General features: G+C 38.3%; 2 protein-coding genes across 4 annotated transcripts in view; one reads left to right on the top strand and one right to left on the bottom strand.

Annotated features, from left to right (window-relative positions):
* The window catches only part of mapk8ip2 (mitogen-activated protein kinase 8 interacting protein 2), a 36,162-nt gene extending 19,926 nt beyond the window's left edge, over positions 1–16,236 (bottom strand). The window contains exon 1 of one of the 3 annotated variants that reach the window (XM_027015124.2): positions 15,772–16,236. In XM_027015124.2, the coding sequence (XP_026870925.2) occupies positions 15,772–15,836 (65 nt within the window). In that variant the 5' untranslated portion in view covers positions 15,837–16,236. Of the gene's footprint in view, positions 1–15,263; positions 15,366–15,771 lie in introns of those variants that run through there. The other 2 variants (XM_027015126.2, XM_027015125.2) reach the window with 2 other exon arrangements.
* On the top strand, positions 1,079–6,650 carry LOC113580521 (gastricsin). Its single transcript, XM_027015129.2, is given in 12 exon segments — positions 1,079–1,201; positions 2,238–2,315; positions 2,593–2,737; positions 2,811–2,928; positions 3,092–3,210; positions 3,440–3,639; positions 3,891–4,007; positions 5,010–5,163; positions 5,372–5,467; positions 6,420–6,434; positions 6,436–6,493; positions 6,496–6,650. Coding segments are annotated over 11 exon segments (1,164 nt in total). The 5' UTR covers positions 1,079–1,201; positions 2,238–2,256; the 3' UTR covers positions 6,579–6,650.
* Positions 16,237–19,678: the final 3,442 nt, after the last annotated feature.

The raw sequence follows: 19,678 nt of genomic DNA, 5'->3' as shown, positions 1-19,678 counted from the left end.
GAGATGGCACCAGTTCTGCTTTACCACACTCAGTTGAAGGCAATGCTGCAATGCTGCAATGCAGCTTTTCACAGCTCAAACAACTCAATCACAAATCCCTGGACTCTAAAGGAGAGAGAGAGAGAGAGAGAGAGACAGAGAGAGAGAGAGAGAGAGAGAGAGAGAGAGAGAAATATACCAAATTTACTGTATGACAATATTCTCCTTTTGAAATGACAAAGATCTTAAATTTAATGTATGAAATGTGTTATGGGTATCTGACTTTTGTAACATTTGAATACTCTTATTGGAAAGCACTATTAAACACTTGTGAAAGCTTTAAACTGTCTAAGCTTTTCTAGAATTTTGCACCATTATATATAATTCTTAAATGAAAGTTGAAATCTTTTAAAAAAAAAATGTATTTAAAAAATGTAATAAACAGTTACCTAAAAGTAAAGGAAGTCAGCTGAAAGTCTGGGTAATTTATGCTAAAATTTGTTAACTAAATGCATTGTATTTAAAGCAAATGGTTGCTATACTGAGATATCCAAGATTGGAGAAACATGTTTCAATCTTCAGGAACACTGATTTGATCCCTCCCTCTTTCTTGCATTTCATTTTTCTTGTAAAACTAGCTTGTAAACTTTTTAGAGAAATGGTACAAGATGTTGTAATAAAGGAAGCACCCTACCCAGGGCTGACAGGAGGTAAATGTGAGCTCTGACCACTGGGCCAAAGAGCTACCTCCTTGGAACAGCACCCAGAGCACCCATTTAACCTTCCTTACTGATGGTCTCCGTTACACTATCCTCCCTTTCAGAGGGTGGTGGTGCCCATCACAATGCCTTCACCTCTGGGAAGCGTCTCCAGTGCATGACACTGTCCATGTGTCCCTCAGCACACAACTACCCTTTCGATCATGCCTCTCATCAGGGGTCCTCACACTGGGCTACACCATCCCCTCACAGGAGGGGTGGGCTCACCAACCCAGGGCATGCCCCCAATGGCCTCACCACCATCCCACTTCTGACATCATGTGTAACAAAGTTTGAAAGCAGCCACCATACCCAGTATTCAAACTATGGGCTGACAGGAAGTAAATGTGAGCTCTGACCACTGGACCAAAGAACCAGCTCCTTGACACAGTAGCCAGAGAACCCATTTAACCTCGCCAAGTGATGGTCTCCGTTACCGATGTATACTTTATGCAACTACAAAGGTAAGAGATAAAATTGGTGTTGTACTGTTAGCTTGTAGACAATTAACACCATCCTCATGGCCCTGAAAATATGAAATATAAATAGCTGTGATATTAGAAAATGCTTAATATAACAACAGTAACCTTGAGCTTTTCTATTTTGACTTAATGGGTCATCACTTTATCATTTCATTTTTGATAAGAAATGGAATATTTATTTTTCCTTTTGCCAAGACATGCAATCACCATTAAGCAATGAAAGTGAGATAGCTGTAACCTTGAGAAAGCTCTTACAGTAATCCTAGCAGAGATTAAAGTGCAATTTTCCATTGAAATGCAACTATTTTGAAAACCGTATGAAAATTGTCATCATCTTGGGAAATGTTTTGTCCATGGAAAGAGGTAGTTTATGTAGTAATGTTCCAATGCTGCAGAATGCCATCTATGTATTGTTGCCCTCACATTTCAGAGTGTAGCTTTATGTTTTCAATATGTCAGAAAACACAACATGGGGTTCTTTTGTGTTGTTTTCTTTACTGTTTTGTTGCTTTTTGAATTCAGTTCAATCTCACAATACCCCTTTTCTCTGCTTCTGCTACTTTTAGACTTTTTTTTTTTCTTTTTTTTTTTCTTCTCTCACCCTGACCATTATTTACTTTATACTTAAAGTACTACTTGAAAGCTGAATAATGTATATGGAAGAATGTAAGTGAATAATATAACGAATATATAAAAATGTAATAATTTCTTGGAACTTTGTGTTCATGCACAGTCCATACACAAAAATAATTAATATTCTTTTGTCTTTAGTGCTTTCTCCTTGAGAGTCCATCTATTTGTTAAGTGGTGCATGACTTTATTTGTGGTGGCTTATCAGTGTTATCATGAGGAAGGCCATGTTTTGGGGGAGTAGTTTTAAAGGCTTACTGCCATCAGAGAGAAAGTGCTGGTTCAGGTAAAAGAGAGTGTATGCATGAGGATGTGGTGGGGTGGATATGTAGCGCCTGCATGCGTGTATATAAAGTCAAGCTGCAGGTATACCTGTGTGTTCATTTAGGCAGAGGCTTTGAAGAATCATGATGAAAGGTTTGATCATCCTTGTGGCATGTCTCGTCCTCTCCGAGGCAGTCATCAAGTAAGAGTTACACTTCTGTGTCTCAATCCTTGCTTTTAAGCATTGAGTTTTTGTAAGAAGACTTGTGTTATCATTTGCAAGACATTTCGCATTACATACATGTGAGCTGCTTCAGTCTCCTCAACTTGGTATTACCCACTCTATTTCTTATGTGTCCTTTTACTTTACCTACTGGATTTGAGTTGTGTGGGCATGTTTAGGTAACTGGTCTTAGAGATGAGCAGAGTAATGCTGCTTTTATTTGATTGTTAATCTGAGTTTTTATCCCTCTCTACAGGGTTCCCCTGAAAAGGTTCAAGTCCATCAGAGAGACACTGAGGGAGAAGGGAATCCATCTACCCTACAGTGATCCAGCCCTCAAATATCAACCTCCTGAGGTCCTGGCCACTTCCACCATTGAGCCCATGACCAACTATGCTGATGTAAGTGCAAGGCCAAGTGTATGTCTTAACCCACCCACAGCATCAGCTGATTGGTTTATGGCTTTTATTTCAGTCATCCTACTACGGCGTGATCAGTATCGGCACTCCTCCCCAGTCCTTCCAAGTTCTCTTTGACACAGGTTCTTCCAATCTGTGGGTTGACTCCATCTACTGCAACACCCAGGCATGCAGTAAGTCCATCTTCATGCACACTACAACTTTTACTGATGACGCAAGTGAATGTATTAGGAACACCGACACCTGGTTGATGTATGAACACTGCCACTAAAGACAGCAAAAAGGAAGCTTTGTGGTGGAGTCAAAGCTCAGCTACAGTGGATTTTTTCTCCTCAGCCACCCACACCCAGTTCAACCCCAGGCAGTCGACCACTTACCAGTACACCTCCCAAACCTTCTACCTGCCCTACGGAGCCGGATCTCTCGATGGCGTTTTTGGTTACGACACAGTCACCGTGAGTGTGCCAGCTTGATCAAAGTCGACCACATTAGACATACCACACTTTGACATACTGTCACCACCCTAAGTTCAATAATGTTAGACATACTGCAAATTGTAAGACTTACAGTATATCATAAGCTAAAGTCAATTAACAGAGAGGGTCGATGCTTAAGGAACATGTATTTATGGAAATGAACAGACAATGAGATCCCACAACTTTATGTATTTTTTGCCTTCATTAGCTGTCTGGAATCACCATCACTGATCAGGAGATTGGACTGAGCACCAGCGAGCCAGGCCAGAATTTTGTGGTTGCCCAGTTTGATGGAATCCTTGGTCTGGCCTACCCCTCTCTTGCTGTTGGCAATCAAATTCCTCTCGTAGACAACATGATGCAAAAGGACCTCCTCAATCAAAACTTGTTTGCTGTCTATCTCAGCCCGTGAGCAAGATATATTAGATATCAATATGAGAGAAGAACAATACAACACCTATAATTCACAGAAAGCTGCAAAGGTTTTCAGTGCTTCCAGGCCACTTCCTTCTAAAGGGGCTGGCACAATCAATCTAGTCATAAATATATTCATACATACAGCTATACTACATTGCTTGGATAAAACACTAGATATTCTCTGCTTTATGTGAGATGGTATGTTATTGATATGGGTCAATGCCTAAACTTCTCATTTTAAGGAATGGTGAGTCTGGCAGTGAGGTGGCTTTCGGTGGTGTGGACCAAAACATGTATCAGGGTTCGCTCTACTGGACACCTGTGACCAGTGAGACCTACTGGCAGATTGGCATTCAAGGGTGAGAACAGATCATTTCACCTTATTCTTATCAAGCCTAATACTGCTCTTAACTCTAATATGAAGAACATTTAAAGACATTATAATGATCCAATGATATCCTATTTGGCACAAATTTCTATACATGACCCTTAATGCACTTTTCTAGATTAACTTGTGTGCAAGTGGGGTTGGGCAAATAGAAGAGGCCACTGTCCATTGTTGATGGCTGGCAAACATTATGATATTGAGCCAGCATCATAATGCCACACACATGCCCACTCCACACCAACAGCAGGGCACACCCTGCTTGCTTTCATCTCAGTATCTCTGCCACAATTTGGAAAATATATTTATAATGCAGTACTTACTTGGAGATCATCGTGAGCTGTAGAACTGAGAAATATGTATTTTTAGTTGTGTCAAGTCCTTCCAATGAAAATCCATATATCAACCATTTTATTTTTTATTTATTTTAGTTTTTTATTTAGCACAACCTTTTACATTAAAATGCTAAGATATGCTTTATTAGACTTACCTTTATTCATGTAGGTATTTAAAAATAATACATACAATGCTTTATATATTTTTTATATATTTACATTTTGTAGACTGTACATCTCTAGTAAAGAAATTGTGGCAGTGGCGTTTTTCTACTTGAACTTACATTTCAATTTAAAACTACTGCCTTATAAACAGAAGAAATGCTTTAGTGACTGCAACATAATTTTAAATAAAAGTACATCAAACAATAATATACCAGGTTTAAGTGTTTATAGAAAAAAAAAAACACATATGGTTTTTCATTGCAAAGGATCATATAATTAATTAAAGTTGATATAATTAATGTTGCCATGTAGACATCATTATATGTCAGTTAGTTATACATTACCTGATCTATATCTGAGAAATCCATTTGACCAATGGGTATTCTGTACCAACTTCTCTCGTTCTTTCAAGATCCAAGTTACATTTAAGGTGTAGTGGGCATGCTTTACTGATCACCAGCATTGATATGGCTCAGGTTTCAGGTAGGAGGACAGGAGACTGGCTGGTGTTCTCGGTATGGTGGCTGCCAAGCCATTGTAGACACTGGTACATCTTCACTGACTGTTCCTCAGTCATACCTGGCTTACCTAATGCAATCTCTTGGAGCACAGCAGAACAGCTATGGAGAGGTAACTTACAATCTGACAGAAACTAAGCAATGCAAGGCTATAGTTTATTTTGTATAGTAATCTGACTGATGTTTAATATCTGAAGACAGCTAATGGATGCTAGCTTTCAAGACGAAAGGTTCAGTCATCACTCTGACCTGAGGATCAGAATGTAATTCCTTTGGGGGGTGGTTAACAGATCTTCACTGTCTAACTGTCTGCTTTACAGTATGTTGTGGACTGTAGCCAGGCAAACAGTCTCCCTTCTCTGACCTTCACCATAAATGGAGTGAACTTCCCTCTACCTCCCTCTGCCTACATCCAAGTAAGTTACAATCACTTGATACTGATATACTACTAGGTTCGACTAGAGGCATGAACTCCACATTAAAGTGCATTAGAACTTAAGTATCAATATACATAAATGTAATGCTTCAGAGAGTAAAACAACTGAAGAACTAGATGGTTCCCCTATCCAGCAACAACATGGGAACTGTCTTTGTGAGGCTTTGATCAAATAAACAGATTCCAATTTCCAGTGGTGCCAGCAGGATTTTATTTTACGCACAAGAACTGTCCATCCGCTTGCAAGCTACTTTTAAATGTATATGTTCCAACGTACGTAGATATCAAGCAAAGGAACATGAGAGCTATCGATTCAGGCTTTTTCCCCTTGCACATTACCGTGTAAACACTACCATGAAGCCTTTGATTACCCTACGTTTTCAAAGACCAGGACCGAAAAACAACAGCCAGCCAGCTAAATAAAAGGGGTCAAAATATGCTACTATATTAGCCACTAGATACTATCCATATTAAATGTAATCCAGACAAACATGCAGTAACCAAGCTGCTACAGTTAACAATCAAAAGCTAGCTAGATGAGATTAAAGCATTTCGCGGTATTCATACACCGCGGGAGGATCAAGGATATAGTTGGCTGTTAGCTTCTATCATAAAGTAATGCTAAGCACTAAGAAGACTCAACATTTTAGAGTAATAGTCTTTCTATTTTCAAAACCCTGAGAATGTTAAGTTTTCTGCGCGGATTTCTATGTTTATTTGTTTGCTAACGCAAAAGATAAACTACATCCGGTTAAATCCAACATTGACAACAATCACGATTAAGCACCAGAAATGTTGATGATGTGATGACCTATATCCAGTGACATTAACACCAATCATTGGCATTGAAATGTATTTACATCATAACAATGAGCATGTACACAGTGGACGCAAAAAAAAGGCATCTCATTTTCTTTCCTTAATGTTCACAGGAAACTCAGAGTGGCCTACTGCACTGTGAACATCTACCCCACCTACCTGCCCGCTCAAAACAACCAGCCCCTTTGGATTTTGGAGATGTGTTTCTCAGGGTGTACTACTCTGTGTACGACCGTGCAAACAACCAAATGGGCTTTGCCTCTGCTGTCTGAACACCACGGCTTACACAGCACTCCCAACAGCACAAAATCTCATCTGATTTCACCTCCACCTCTAAACCACTGTGACCCTGTCACCCATACCTGACCTGTCATTAATTCCTTGCACACTCAAAAATCTCTACAGTAGATAACTAACCAAAGAGCTTGTAAATGTTTTCCTAACTCCCTCAGTCAGTGCCTTTCAGTTCAATTAAAGCAAAAAGCAAAACATGAAATTTCTAGTTTGCATTCTATGTACGTGTGTGTGTGTGTGTGTGTGTGTGTGTGTGTGTGTGTGTGTGTGTGGTGTGTGTGTGTGTGTGTGTGTGTGTGTGTGTGATGTCACTGCAATATTCAAAGTCAAATATTGCTGAGACCTAACTAAAAACATCATGGCTTCAGCCAGCCTCTCCTTCCTGACATTACAGACATTAAGGTGTTTCTGAGCTGAGTTTTCATAGTCTTTATAATGACATGAAATATAACAGGAGAATCTCTACAGATGTATATTTGTAACAGTACACTGTTACACATGACTAAACATTTCTGTGTAAAACTTGTTTAAGAGAAAATGAAGACCATCAGAGACCTACTCACTGCCTAAGACCTTCCATCTAGGTTTCATAAATATCACTCAGCATAGACAGCAACCAACTGCAAGAAGTTGTACAGCAGCTGGAAAACTAACAGAATCACAATGAACCCTGAAATAAGCTCAAGCTTCAGTCTGCAAGTAGCCCTGTGCAAAACAAGAAACTCCAAGGATCTTAATGGAGTGGTGACTGAGAATAGGTGCTGAAGAGAAGTCATTGACCCAAAACAGTGTTAAAGAGGAGGTGGGACAGAGGTTGTAAAAGTTCACTAATATAGAGCATCTTCCATATGTAAAAAGGCTTACATAAGAATCACATATTCTATATACAATACCGAAAAAAATTAATATGACATATAAAGCTATGTATATTTTATGCTATATGTAGAATATCCCCTTAATATATTAAATACCTCCTTTTGAATTTTACACACAGATATGTTTTTAATATTTCAAATGTTTTAAGTGTGTCAAAGGCAGTATATATGATATGAAAGGTACTATAATCATGTAAAAAATATATGTTTTATAATATCCAGCATATTTAAACTCAAGTGTATTTAGTCATTTTAATAGCAGCTGTTCCTTATCAGGGTTTTAAGTGCTCTATAAATACACCAATAGCAAGAGTAATTACAGAAATTATGTGCGTGTGTGTGTGTGCATATGTCCCCAGTATTTATGGTAAGTTTGATACAGGGTTGAGTGACCCTGAACTGCCCTGCTTGTTTTACTCAGCTATATTAGTGCACAATTTCAGATTAATGTGTAATGCCAATAGTGCAACAGTGAAATAAGATCAGTTTAAATAAGTGCACCCTTACTTCCACACACCATATACTAGTCCACACACCATATACTAGTCCACACACCATATACTAGTACACACATACACACACACAGTGTATAAACATATAAACCTATAATACAGTGCATGTGCTGACTCTATGGACACAGCTAATGATATTCCTCACAGTGGACCATCATAATGAATGTAGTCCACACAGAGCAGCTTTAGCAGATGCTGCAGTCCTGGGAAGCTCTCTCAGTAGATTACATCCCTGTATCTCTGCACGTACCAGAAACAGTGCTTTACAAACAACTATTTACATTTTGAAAACCAAAAACCACTTCAATGTCCACCTAACCATATCATCACATTTACAAATTAGTAACCATTTGTACAAATAATTGAAATGAAAGGTTATGAATGGTTAAGATTAGGGCTAGTGTACCACATTCACACCTTTGCTTATGAACTTCATTTGTAGAGAGTCCAAGGATATCACTTTTACCAATTGGCATGAATGTTTCAATGAGATCCAGTGTATTGGCATGTCTCCAGGAGGGCAGGGGACAACAGAACAATACAGCATTAATTGCCAATGATCATGTTTTACTAATGATAAAGTGTACTAAATAGTTTTCTTGAAAAGCAACAATAACGCAAAGTAAATTGTTCCTTATTTTAATACTGACCACAATGTCCGAGGGTACTTTTTAAAAAACATTTTATTTTTGTATTTTTGTGCTTCAAAACAATATGAACACATCTATGGCATAAACAAGTGCAGCTGTATTGGCCAATTAGTCACAAAAAAAGTACATTTGTAAAAAGGAAAAATGACCTTACTAAGGAGCAAAAGTGGTATAATGTTGAGGGTGTAGAAAACCCTTAAAACGGTAGCTACAAAGACCCAGATAGAGCCTAATAATGGCCCTAGAACACTTATACAAATCACAATTGATTTACCATTCACCCAGTCTTTCTACAGAAACAGATGATGCAGCTAACAGATGAGTTCACTGGTCCTGAATCATAATAACTATACCTGGTTCAATATTTCCAGTTCTGTCACCCTACACAAGAACACTATACTCAAGAAAGCAGACAGAAAAACCTGTTTTTTCCCTATTTTGTGCTGACCCTATTTTGAGGATATTTGCAGGTTTGTTTGTTACATAATGACAACAAAACAGCACATAAAGAAACTGAGCTTTACTCTTTAGCCCCACCCTTACACCCCTCCCTATGGCAACCCAGTACGGAATCCTCCAAACAATTCATTCTTATTACAAAGGGAAGGGCCCTGTTCTGAGCACTGGAGTGTAACATCATCTTCCTGTCATGTTGCCATAGCAGCTGGTGCTGAGCAGAGAGTGATGTCACACCATTAGCAGAAGCCCCTCAGGGTTTTGTCACGTTAAGTAGGGTGAGGTCACCTTTACAGCTGATACTATGTCAACAACATCCTGCCAGAGTTTATGTTAATTTGCTGACTCATGCTCCTTTCTGTCTGAAGGTTTCAAATCAGCCATTTATGAAATCTGTCTGAAATTTATATTCATAGATTGAATAATCACTAAAATTATCTTAATAAATGTATTCACTATGCTCGATTCCAAATTTTTTAACATTCTTATAATGTGTGGGAATGAGAAATAAAGATATATACACTGAGAGAAAAAGAGTATAACCACGATCCAAAAATTCTTACTAGTAATAATACTACAAAGACTTGCAAAGTGGTTGACAACTTTCATCTCAATGCATGGTGCTAATACATAAAGAGGCAAGATGAGTGGGCTAGTGAAGGGCTTTCCCAAATCTGTGTTTCTTCTTCTGAAACCGGCAAGAGGATTTCAAGAAAGCAACACTAATGACAAAATGCAGAAGAGGCCCAGTAGGTGTCACACACATACACACACAAACAGCCTTTACGCTATCACTGTACTGCATGTGTCCGCATAAATTAGGAAAAGCTAGGCAATGATCTAAATGGGTAGATAGGTGAACCAGGAAAAAAAGAACAAACAAAAGGCAGAAAAGGTATGAATGTAAATAAATATATTGCACATATAAAAAAACTAAACTGCAGAAATTGCTCCCTAAATATTTCTAGTATGGTTATCACTCTGAAAATCCCAGATTTTATTTGCTGTTTCACATCATTTGTGTCTCTCAACACCACCAGTGAATGATGAACAAAATTCTTTGTAAGCAGCCAGGAGCTCCGAACTTTATTTTTCATTTCCACATCCGCACATTTCATTATGAACCTTTATGAACCTGTATGGAGAAGAATGCTAATGACAAGCAGAACTGTCAGTTTTAGAATGGTAACCAAACCAGCAGTAAATATGTGTATCATAAAAATATAGAAGCTATGAGCAGGAATGGGAGTCTTCCTGCTACCACACTAGACAAAACGGCGACGCTCTGTTGGTGTGCACCTGCAGCTGACAGGCCAGCAGTGGTCGAGGCAGCACCGCTTCACTCACGGGCTTCCCAGACATCCGCAGCAGCCCGCACATCGCAGCAGTGAGCTGCTTCAAAGCCCAGCATGTTGCCTAAGCACGCACACCACTGCCTGCCTCTGATGTCCGTCTTGGCCTCGGCTGCAGACCTGTGGAGGGCTGATCCCCCACAAAAGTGCATTGCATTTAAGGGATCTGCAGGAAACGACTCAAAACACAAAATGAGCCCATTTTCTTCTAATCTGAAAACCACAAAAATGAAATATGTAAATGTGATACAAGGAATGAAATCATTGGCCATATGTGTGAGTATTCACACACAGGAAAAGGAAATCAGAAAAGAGATCTCTTGAATATCTCTGGTATTTTCCTAGACAAAAATGAGATATGACGACAAGAAATTGAAGACTCTTAATTATGTCTTCTGCCACTCATTTTGTCCTCAGTAAAAAGGACATTATCCACATAAATTACAACAATGATCTGAACAAAGTCTCATACAAAACACATATGCACCTTTAAGAAAAAGCCAAACCACTGAGCACACACACTGACTAGGTTAGGCTCCTTTTTCACTTTTGTCGGCTCATTTTTTACTTTTCATGCACGTTACTCAATACAAAGTGAATGTACAGAAATGCATTAGGCATTGGGCGGCTATTGTAAAATTCAAAGAAATACTGCAGGCAAGATGAAATAGCAGTTATTTAAGTTTTTTTTTTTTTCATTTGGTATTGATCTACACATCATAATGTTACTGACTGACTAACAGTAACTGTTAGCTAGGTAGGTTTTTCAGCCTATGAATCACATGCAGATTCTGTGCATACAGATTCTGTGTGTTAATGGTGTGTATTAAAGATACTTTTTCAAATTTATATCTTAATATTCTTAATATCTTCTAAATATTTCTTGAAAATATTTGTACCAAGCTGTAACATTTACTTGTTTAACCATTTTAGGCTATTACTCATCTAACATTGTTTCTTTTCTCAGAGAGAACAACTTTAGACAATACTTGAAATTATTTTAGATTTTAGATTTCTATAGAATTTCTATAGTTTGTCTACAGAATATCCAAAAAGAACCTAGTAAAACTATTGTAATAGTAATACTATACTTTTTAAAGCAGTTATTGTATAATAAATACAGTACATTCTTCTGTGTTTAGTTGAATTATATTGCTACCTGTACTAGGATATTTTATACTGTGGCTGTTCCACTGGCAGAAATGATGAAAACACTGAAAGACTAAAGCAAGAAAAGAATGAGATTTCCATCTCCTACATATACAAATTCCAGTTTGCATTTAATCTCTGGAATATTTTGTCTCATTTCTCAACATTGTTCCCTAAGGAATTTTAAATGAGATCTAAGTGAGATTTACCTTTCTCTCTCCTGAGCCTTCAATGACCAATCTTTAAGCAATAAACCTTTCTTATGGGCATGTGAGTGTTGGGTTTCAATAAATTGTCAGTGTTCAAACAGCTTACTTCCATTAACTTCCACTATAATGCTGATTTGATTAAATGATTATTCAATACTCAAAGGCTTTCTTTGTGTATGCTAATGAAACTCACAATTAAGGAGCAACAGAGATAATAGATGTATTTCATACAGATAAAGTAAAAATTCAGTTGCAATTTTTATTTTGTAACCCCCCCCCCCCACACACACACACACACACACACACAGGATGACATGTCAGACATTTTGTGAATGTAAACCATTCACCTGTGTGTACACCCTGTCACTCAAGCCATGGCATAGGAAAACACACTTCAGTACAAAATCCCTCACAGAATACAACTAAAAAGAAGAAAAAATCACATAATATGCCCATTGGGGAACTAGTTATGCTGCATATGATAGAATGAGAATTTCCTTCTACAGTACGGTATGAATTCTGTTCCTGAACAGATATTAATAGGCCAGTCCACCACCAGAAACTCTCTCAATCAAACATACACCACACACACACACACGCACATTTATCCTACAGACAAACTATACAAAACAAAAAAAATACCAAGAAAGTGGACTGGCTGTGAGTCCTTATTTTGTTTACAACACAAATACATTAATCCCTCAGTAAATCATGACAAACTATTCAGACACCTAGGTAGAACATCCACATAGGACCGAAATACTTATGAATCTCAGGCCATCATAATCTATAACCTCATTGGGGGATGATCTAACATGCATCATTAAATTTAAAAAGGAAGATGACAGGAGCCCAAAACTCAGACCACAGTAGTGTACACAACAATACAGGAAGTCTGAAAATTAAATCATGATAATTCCATGAAAAAAAAAATATCGCCACATCACTCAATAGCAATCACAATAGTTGGAATGATCTTTGTATTTGGTATTAATACAGGTTATAGTTTAATAGAACAATTTGAAGTTTTAGTAACTAAAAATCCAGCTGTACAGACACACACAAGACGCACACACACACATTGCATAAGGCTGCACAACAATGACTTACATCTATTCATCAGTGTATGCATTATGGTACTGTAATCATATTTATGTTAAATGAATATGTTGTATTTATTTAATCAAATTTGAATCTGGCCTGCGAGTGAGTTTTCTCTGGCCCTAAGCTATCCTCCCCAAATTTTTCCAGTTACAATATCATTATTCAGAATGTCATTTTCACTAGTTACTTTTTGTGTGATAACTCGCAAAATATGTGTCGTGGCCATATTACATTTCACCGGAGTGTATCCCCTTCCCCTTCCAGCCACAGGCTGCTTTGTCAGCATATTGAAAAAAAATCATGCAGGGATTTTTGTAAATCCAATGAGTTGATTCAGTTTGAAGACTTCTAAGTAACAATACACATACACCATAAAAGCATATGTAGGATGGGCATCTGTGCTCAAAAATATGGGGGGTGAGTGGCTGCTCATAAGAAGTCAATGAATATCTAAGTTCAGCAAACTCGTGCAAACAAGTAAAGGTCAGATTAGTTAATTTAGTTACAGTACTACCTATATATGAATGTATGAAGCATTAGAGATTTAGATGCAAAAAGAACCTAGAATCACTACAGAATCTGACAAAGGCTTTTGACTAATGTTCACCACATAACAGATATTTACCAAATAAACCCACTCAGACTGACATGTTTTACACAATCTGTAAATTATATGATTTGATGCAGATCACACCACCTTGAAACCATTATCATTTTTATTATAGACTCCAGGAAGGTACATATACAAGAGGACATCAAGACAATTCTAAGGAACTGTGGCTGAATTTGAATATTGGGTATATATTATTCACTGAGGCCAAATGTGAAATCTTTTGTTTGGACCAAAAAGCCATGGTTACGGCCCTGACTCAAAGGGTAAGCTACTCATATTCTTCTCACCTTATCATTAATTGGGGGTTTATATATTCATTATGTACTGTTTGTGTTTTTTATGTTATCTGATTATTTTTGTGTGGTATCAATGGTATTTTAAAATTCTGTAAGTGTGAGGTCGTTCTACATGTCAAGAGCTTTCATGATGACCTTTGAGAAATCTGGAGCTTTTCTGCCTATATCCTCATGCATACTAAAATAAGAAATACATGTAAATACAAAAAAACAAATAAATACTTCAAACAAACCTGATGACTGAATACTTCTGAAATGTGTCTTGTATTTTACTTTATTTTTTTACTCCTTGTTGTTTCACCTAGTGTTTCTCCTGAATGTTAATTAGATAATAACTAGGTAATAACTAATCTTACAGAAACTCAGAAAATAAATCCAGCATTGCATGCATCACCCCAGAGACACACACTCTACCTCTTGCTGTCTCGCCCACACAAGCGAACCCTTTGATTAATACTATACTAAAGCACTAGAGAAAGCAGTGTAGATTTCATTATGAAAGCCTTCTTAAACAAATTGAGAATAAAATATTAAAATCAGGGCTAGAGGAGTTAAAAGAAACTACAGAAACTATAGAAAGGTAATGTATAAAAAAAGCATAGAGGCAGTGAGGGAGTGTGATACATACAGCACCTTACCAAGACTAGAGTGATCATTCAGCATTTCCTTTTTTGGGGTGGTCCCCCCCCCCCCCCCTTGCCTACTTAAGAATGCTGCTGTAATCATTCATTTGTCTGTGATTTCTAGACACTGGTCATGTCTTGATGGCTCTCACACTCTTGACTGATTTCCCTGTTAACATGAAGCTTATGGTTAAAGTAACTTAATTGATCTGCTATTTTATTTGAATACCCAAAAGCTGGAGAAGATCTGTGTATCTGCTGAACTGTGTGTGTGTGTGTGTGTGTATGTGTGTGTGTGTGTGTGTGTGTGTGTGTGTGTGTGTGTGTGTGTGTGTGTGTGTGTGTGTGTGTGTGTGTGTGTGTGTGTTTAGAACAGGCTTTGAAATATACTTTACATACTTATGCCACACGAAAAAAGTATAAAACAAAGCATCACATTCACTTCCAACCTCTCCAAATAGGAAATGGATCCCTTAACCAAATCTTTTCCTTCCACTCACCACAACACACTCACAAACACACACACACACACACACACACACACACACACACACACACTAACTGGGAAGGGGAACCACAGGTCTAAGGACCACCATTGCTCACATGATTATAACATTCTTTTTGTTTGTATTCAAATACATAGTATAGTGTGACAAATATCAAATTATGTTGGCTGTCAGAATCAATAATTATCCTATTTACTATAGGTCAAGTTAAATAATTGTAGCTTAGCATGTGCGTGTTAAATGCTCAACAGATGTTTTAGACGCAGTGGTAGATAAACCATCTAAAAAGGAAAATGAATAAATAATTCTCACACTCACATGGTAACAACGTTGATAACGTTAACAACTCATGAATAACCTTTGCATACAGATTCTGTTTACAGTTTGCATCATTGGTCCGATACGCTCCCAACAGGGCGTGGGCCTTTCCTTACAGTAACTGAGCCCTGCGACAGGAAAGGAAATTGTGTTTCAGTCGTCTCATCTTTACGATCATTCCGCTAAATTGTTATATCAGGTACATTCAAGGACATTTATAAACGCACAAAAGCGTCCGAGGACAAACTGACCATAACAAACACATAATCAACAAATAACTAAACCGTGCAAGGACGCTGGACAGCCGTGCTTGCAGATTATCTCCGTTGTCTGAAAGCGCTCGTGACATTGCCGCAACATAAACACTGCTGATACGTCCCGGCAGTTTTACGGAGTTGAGGTAACCAGGCCGGGGTGAGCGATTCCCGGTCAGCGAGGTAGAGCTCGCCAAACCCAAAACCCTTGCCTTCAGTACGGCGATGGAGAGAGGGGACACTGCGCGTCTTACCTGCAGCTCGGAGGAGAGAGCGAGTGGAAGGTGGAGAGAGAAAACATCTCAGCCCTGTCCGCCATCTTCTTCCACTAATGACTCTAAACAGTGACTGCAGAGGCGGACGGCGCACAGCCCATTCACAGGCGATGGGGATGGAGACAATTACGATCAAGCGTCGCTCTGAATGTCCGTCTTTCTCTCCGCTTCAGCCACACTGCAGATGCTTCTGGCCCCGTCTTCGCTGAATCACACACACGCAATCAGGACCATCCGATTTGGTCTAACAGTCCACGCACTCAGACAGAGAAAAGACCAAATAAAATAAAATGTAAAAAAAATAAAAAATCAACAGACACGGACGATACGAGCGAGGATAACCTTTCTTTTTCGCTCCTGCCATACACCTGCTAACAGACCAGGCGAAGCTCGGCGTAGCCTAAACTGCCTGCTGATGCGCTACGGCCAGCGATTGTGGAAGGAGGGGAGGGGGCAAACGTGGCGTCGCTGCGTACTTTGGAGAGGGTGGCAGATAGGTCTCCGTCCACAGCACGGATGCGTAAGATTTGCACCACGATGCTACGTGGGCAGAGCGAGCGAGAGGCCGTGAAAAAGCACTGCAGTTCAGAGAACGATCGAGCAAAGTCCGCGCCCTCTGGTGATGCTCGTTCTCATCAATAAGATCTGTGTCGGTGAGGCCTATAACAAAATGTTATCTCTCAAATATATAGGCCGGATATATACCATCTCATTATGGCAAATATAGAATAAAGGAATATACTTTTTTTCATAATGAGGTAATGTCCTAATCAGACATGCAAAATAAAGACCACGTTAGTGGAGAATTCAGAATTCATTAGCTTTTTTAGGATACACAAACTCAATACACGTTTCCTGGTGCTGAAATCACGGGGGCGTAATCTGTGAATGTATTCTCCCACAATGAAAAAACGTTCAAGGCGTTCCTGCGATCGGAATATTTGCTCCGCTGTGCAGGCATAATTTATGTAAGCGAGAGGGATGGGTGTGGGTGAAGGTGTAGATAATTGCTATTAACATAAGCAGTCAATTAGTCTTAGGATTGGCAATTTTGTTACGCCAGCTCCCCGCCATACCTACTCAGACCTCCAGAGGGAGTCCTCTCCATCAGAGTTTTCGTTTCCCCTCTGCACTGTCAACTGTCATTCGTTTAGAATTCGTTATTAACCTGTGTATTTATGCCCCTTGTCGTGCTAAATTCCTTTGCAATGTCTTGCCAACTAGTCGCTGAGCGTTTCTGCTCTTCGTTTTTATAAGTGTACTGACACTAGGGGGAATTCCAGAAAGCGGGTTTAACAAAACTTGACCTTGAAATCTCAGTTGACCTCTTACCTATACCCAGAGCCTGTTAGAATTTCAGTGATCAAAGTCCAGTAACTATGAGTATATTGAGCGCTGATAACGGGATTCAACATGCAAAATTCAAAAACTGAAGAGCTTCTTATTCAACTCAATCAAAATTTGAAGTAAGCGTTTGTGTATACAGACTAATACTATACTTTGAAAATAGCAAGTGTTGCCAAAGTAACAAATAAGGAGGGCCAGTGCACTTCCAGAGCTTAAATAGCAATAGTAAGAATTTGGTTAGCCTAAGACCATATATCTAACCAGTTACCTAATAGCTAGCTAGCTAGCTAGATAGATAGATTTGCATACAAAATTCACATATGCGATATACAATACTTAACATGTATGTTTTAACAATTCATAATAACATATTAAACGAACATGCTAAAACATGTTCATTTAATAATGAAGTCATATAGTATAAGATCTACATATATCCAAAGCTGTAAAGGCATGAAAGCATGCATTGACAAAGAATGTTTTTCTGTATGAATGGGCCACAATTATGTTTCATAACAACACATTTTAAGTCATGGTCAAATGATTTTTAAAGATCTTTCGCAAACAAGTTGGGAAATTAGCATAAAATGAAACAAAATTGAAAATCCTTTTTTTTTAGTCAAAGGCTCTTTATTGCCTATATGAAACATATATGCAGGGGATGGGGAGGGTTGTAGGCATTTAATGGATTCCCCCATCTTTGTGGTTAGCAAAATGTGGAAAGAACATTCTTCCTCTATATCATTGTTTTATTCTTCCTCAGGGTCATTGTATGGCAGCTTGTCTGTAGTAACAAATATGCCCCCAGAAAGTAAAGCCTTCCCTAGGGGTGACTATGAATGCACTCAGCCAGTGGAACCTGGCCTGGTCAGAAAACATGTGATTATAAGAAAATAATATTAAGTGACATTATGCTGTGCAAATTTGTTATATCAATATATAATATATAATACAATAGTGTTACATATTATAACTATTATCATTAGTCTATTGATAACTATTAATTTTTAGAATTACAACTATTACTGACAGAGTAGAAATGCAAGCATATTGTGAAATACACTGTAAGCGTCGATAAGTTGAATTTACTTTAACAAACTGAGGAAAAAACCGGCTGTCTTACAAACGTAATATGTAATTAAAAACTTGAGTTTGCGTAACTTACACATTACGTTTACAAAATTTAGTTGACACTTTTAAAGCAAATACAATTACAGAAATTGAGAGTTAAGGGCCTTGCTCAGCGGCCAACAATGGCAACTTGGCAGCAGTCGGGCTTGAATTGACAACCTTATTACTACTCGAAACACCTTAACCACTGAGCTACCACTCCTCACATAAATATAGCTAGTTGGCTGACTTTTTAGCTGTTTCCTAATGAAATGGCTTTGTAGCTAACATATATCCAAACAGACTGACATTTATGACTGAATACAACTTCAGCAATTGAAGGTTAAGGGCCTTGCTTAGGGGCCCAGCAATGGCAACTTGATGGTGGTGGGGTTTTAACTGGCAGCCTTCGGATTAATAGCCAAATACCTGAACCACTGAGCTAAAGGGCAAGTTTTTATCACTACCAATTGCTTTGTCCATTATTTCTACTTATTATCTTAAGTTCAAAACAAAAGTAAAATCAAAAGGAGTTTTCTCATGGCGTCCATTTCCCCGCTACCAAAAACTACTTGAATGCATACCATGTTGTAATTATGACCTCTGAACTAGTAAATAGGAATTTCCGAGGACTTGAAGGTAGCAAAGCGCGAAAGAATGAATTGCGTACGTCTCTTAAAGAGATAGAACTGTTTTTTAAACCCAAACGATTTTAATTTATCTGTTCAAGCTGTTCCTCCCGTGAGCATGCAGCAAATGATGTAACGCTAGAAGTTCGTTATTCAGTCTCAACTGTCCCACATTCTCTCTGAAAACCAATAAGCCTATACCTTAACTTGAATTATTTCAAGCAAAATCTTACCAAAATTAGACTGTGGCAGAGCTGGTAGAACATAGCTAATGAAAACTGGAATGTTGTAAATGTTTCTCCACAATAGCACATTCCGGTGAAAATGTTAGTCAACTTGGTTAAACAATGGTTAATCCTCACAAAAACAGGATTGAAATATCTGGAAAAAACCGGTGAAAAATTCTGGTACATATGTTTAAAACCTTCCACATTTCAAAAAGCCTTAAACGAGTAACTAAAATGAAAATTGGAAAAACAGGTGAAAATGTCTGTTGACAGGCTAATATTAAAACAAAATGTCCCCTTCTCGCAAACAGCCTAGGTTACCGAGTAAAAAGCAGAGCATAAAAATTCATTTAATCTCCAACGACAACAAGGAAGCATACAGAGAATAGATGAAACTCCTTATAGAAGGGCGTACAGATAACCTCTACTTCAATGTCAGCAAAACCAGGGAGATGACTGCTGACTGCAGGTGGAAGAGTAGAGTGCACACACATCTGAGCATCAAAAGACCCACTGTGGAGCAAGTAAGCAGCTTTAAAGTCCTTGGAGGTTACATATGATCTCACCTACATA

The sequence above is a fragment of the Electrophorus electricus genome, chromosome 4 (assembly GCF_013358815.1).
Source record: "Electrophorus electricus isolate fEleEle1 chromosome 4, fEleEle1.pri, whole genome shotgun sequence".
In the NCBI taxonomy this organism is placed as follows: Eukaryota; Metazoa; Chordata; class Actinopteri; order Gymnotiformes; family Gymnotidae; genus Electrophorus; species Electrophorus electricus.
The sequence above is the reverse complement of the archived record's forward strand: the minus strand, read 5'-3'. Positions and strand labels throughout refer to the sequence as shown.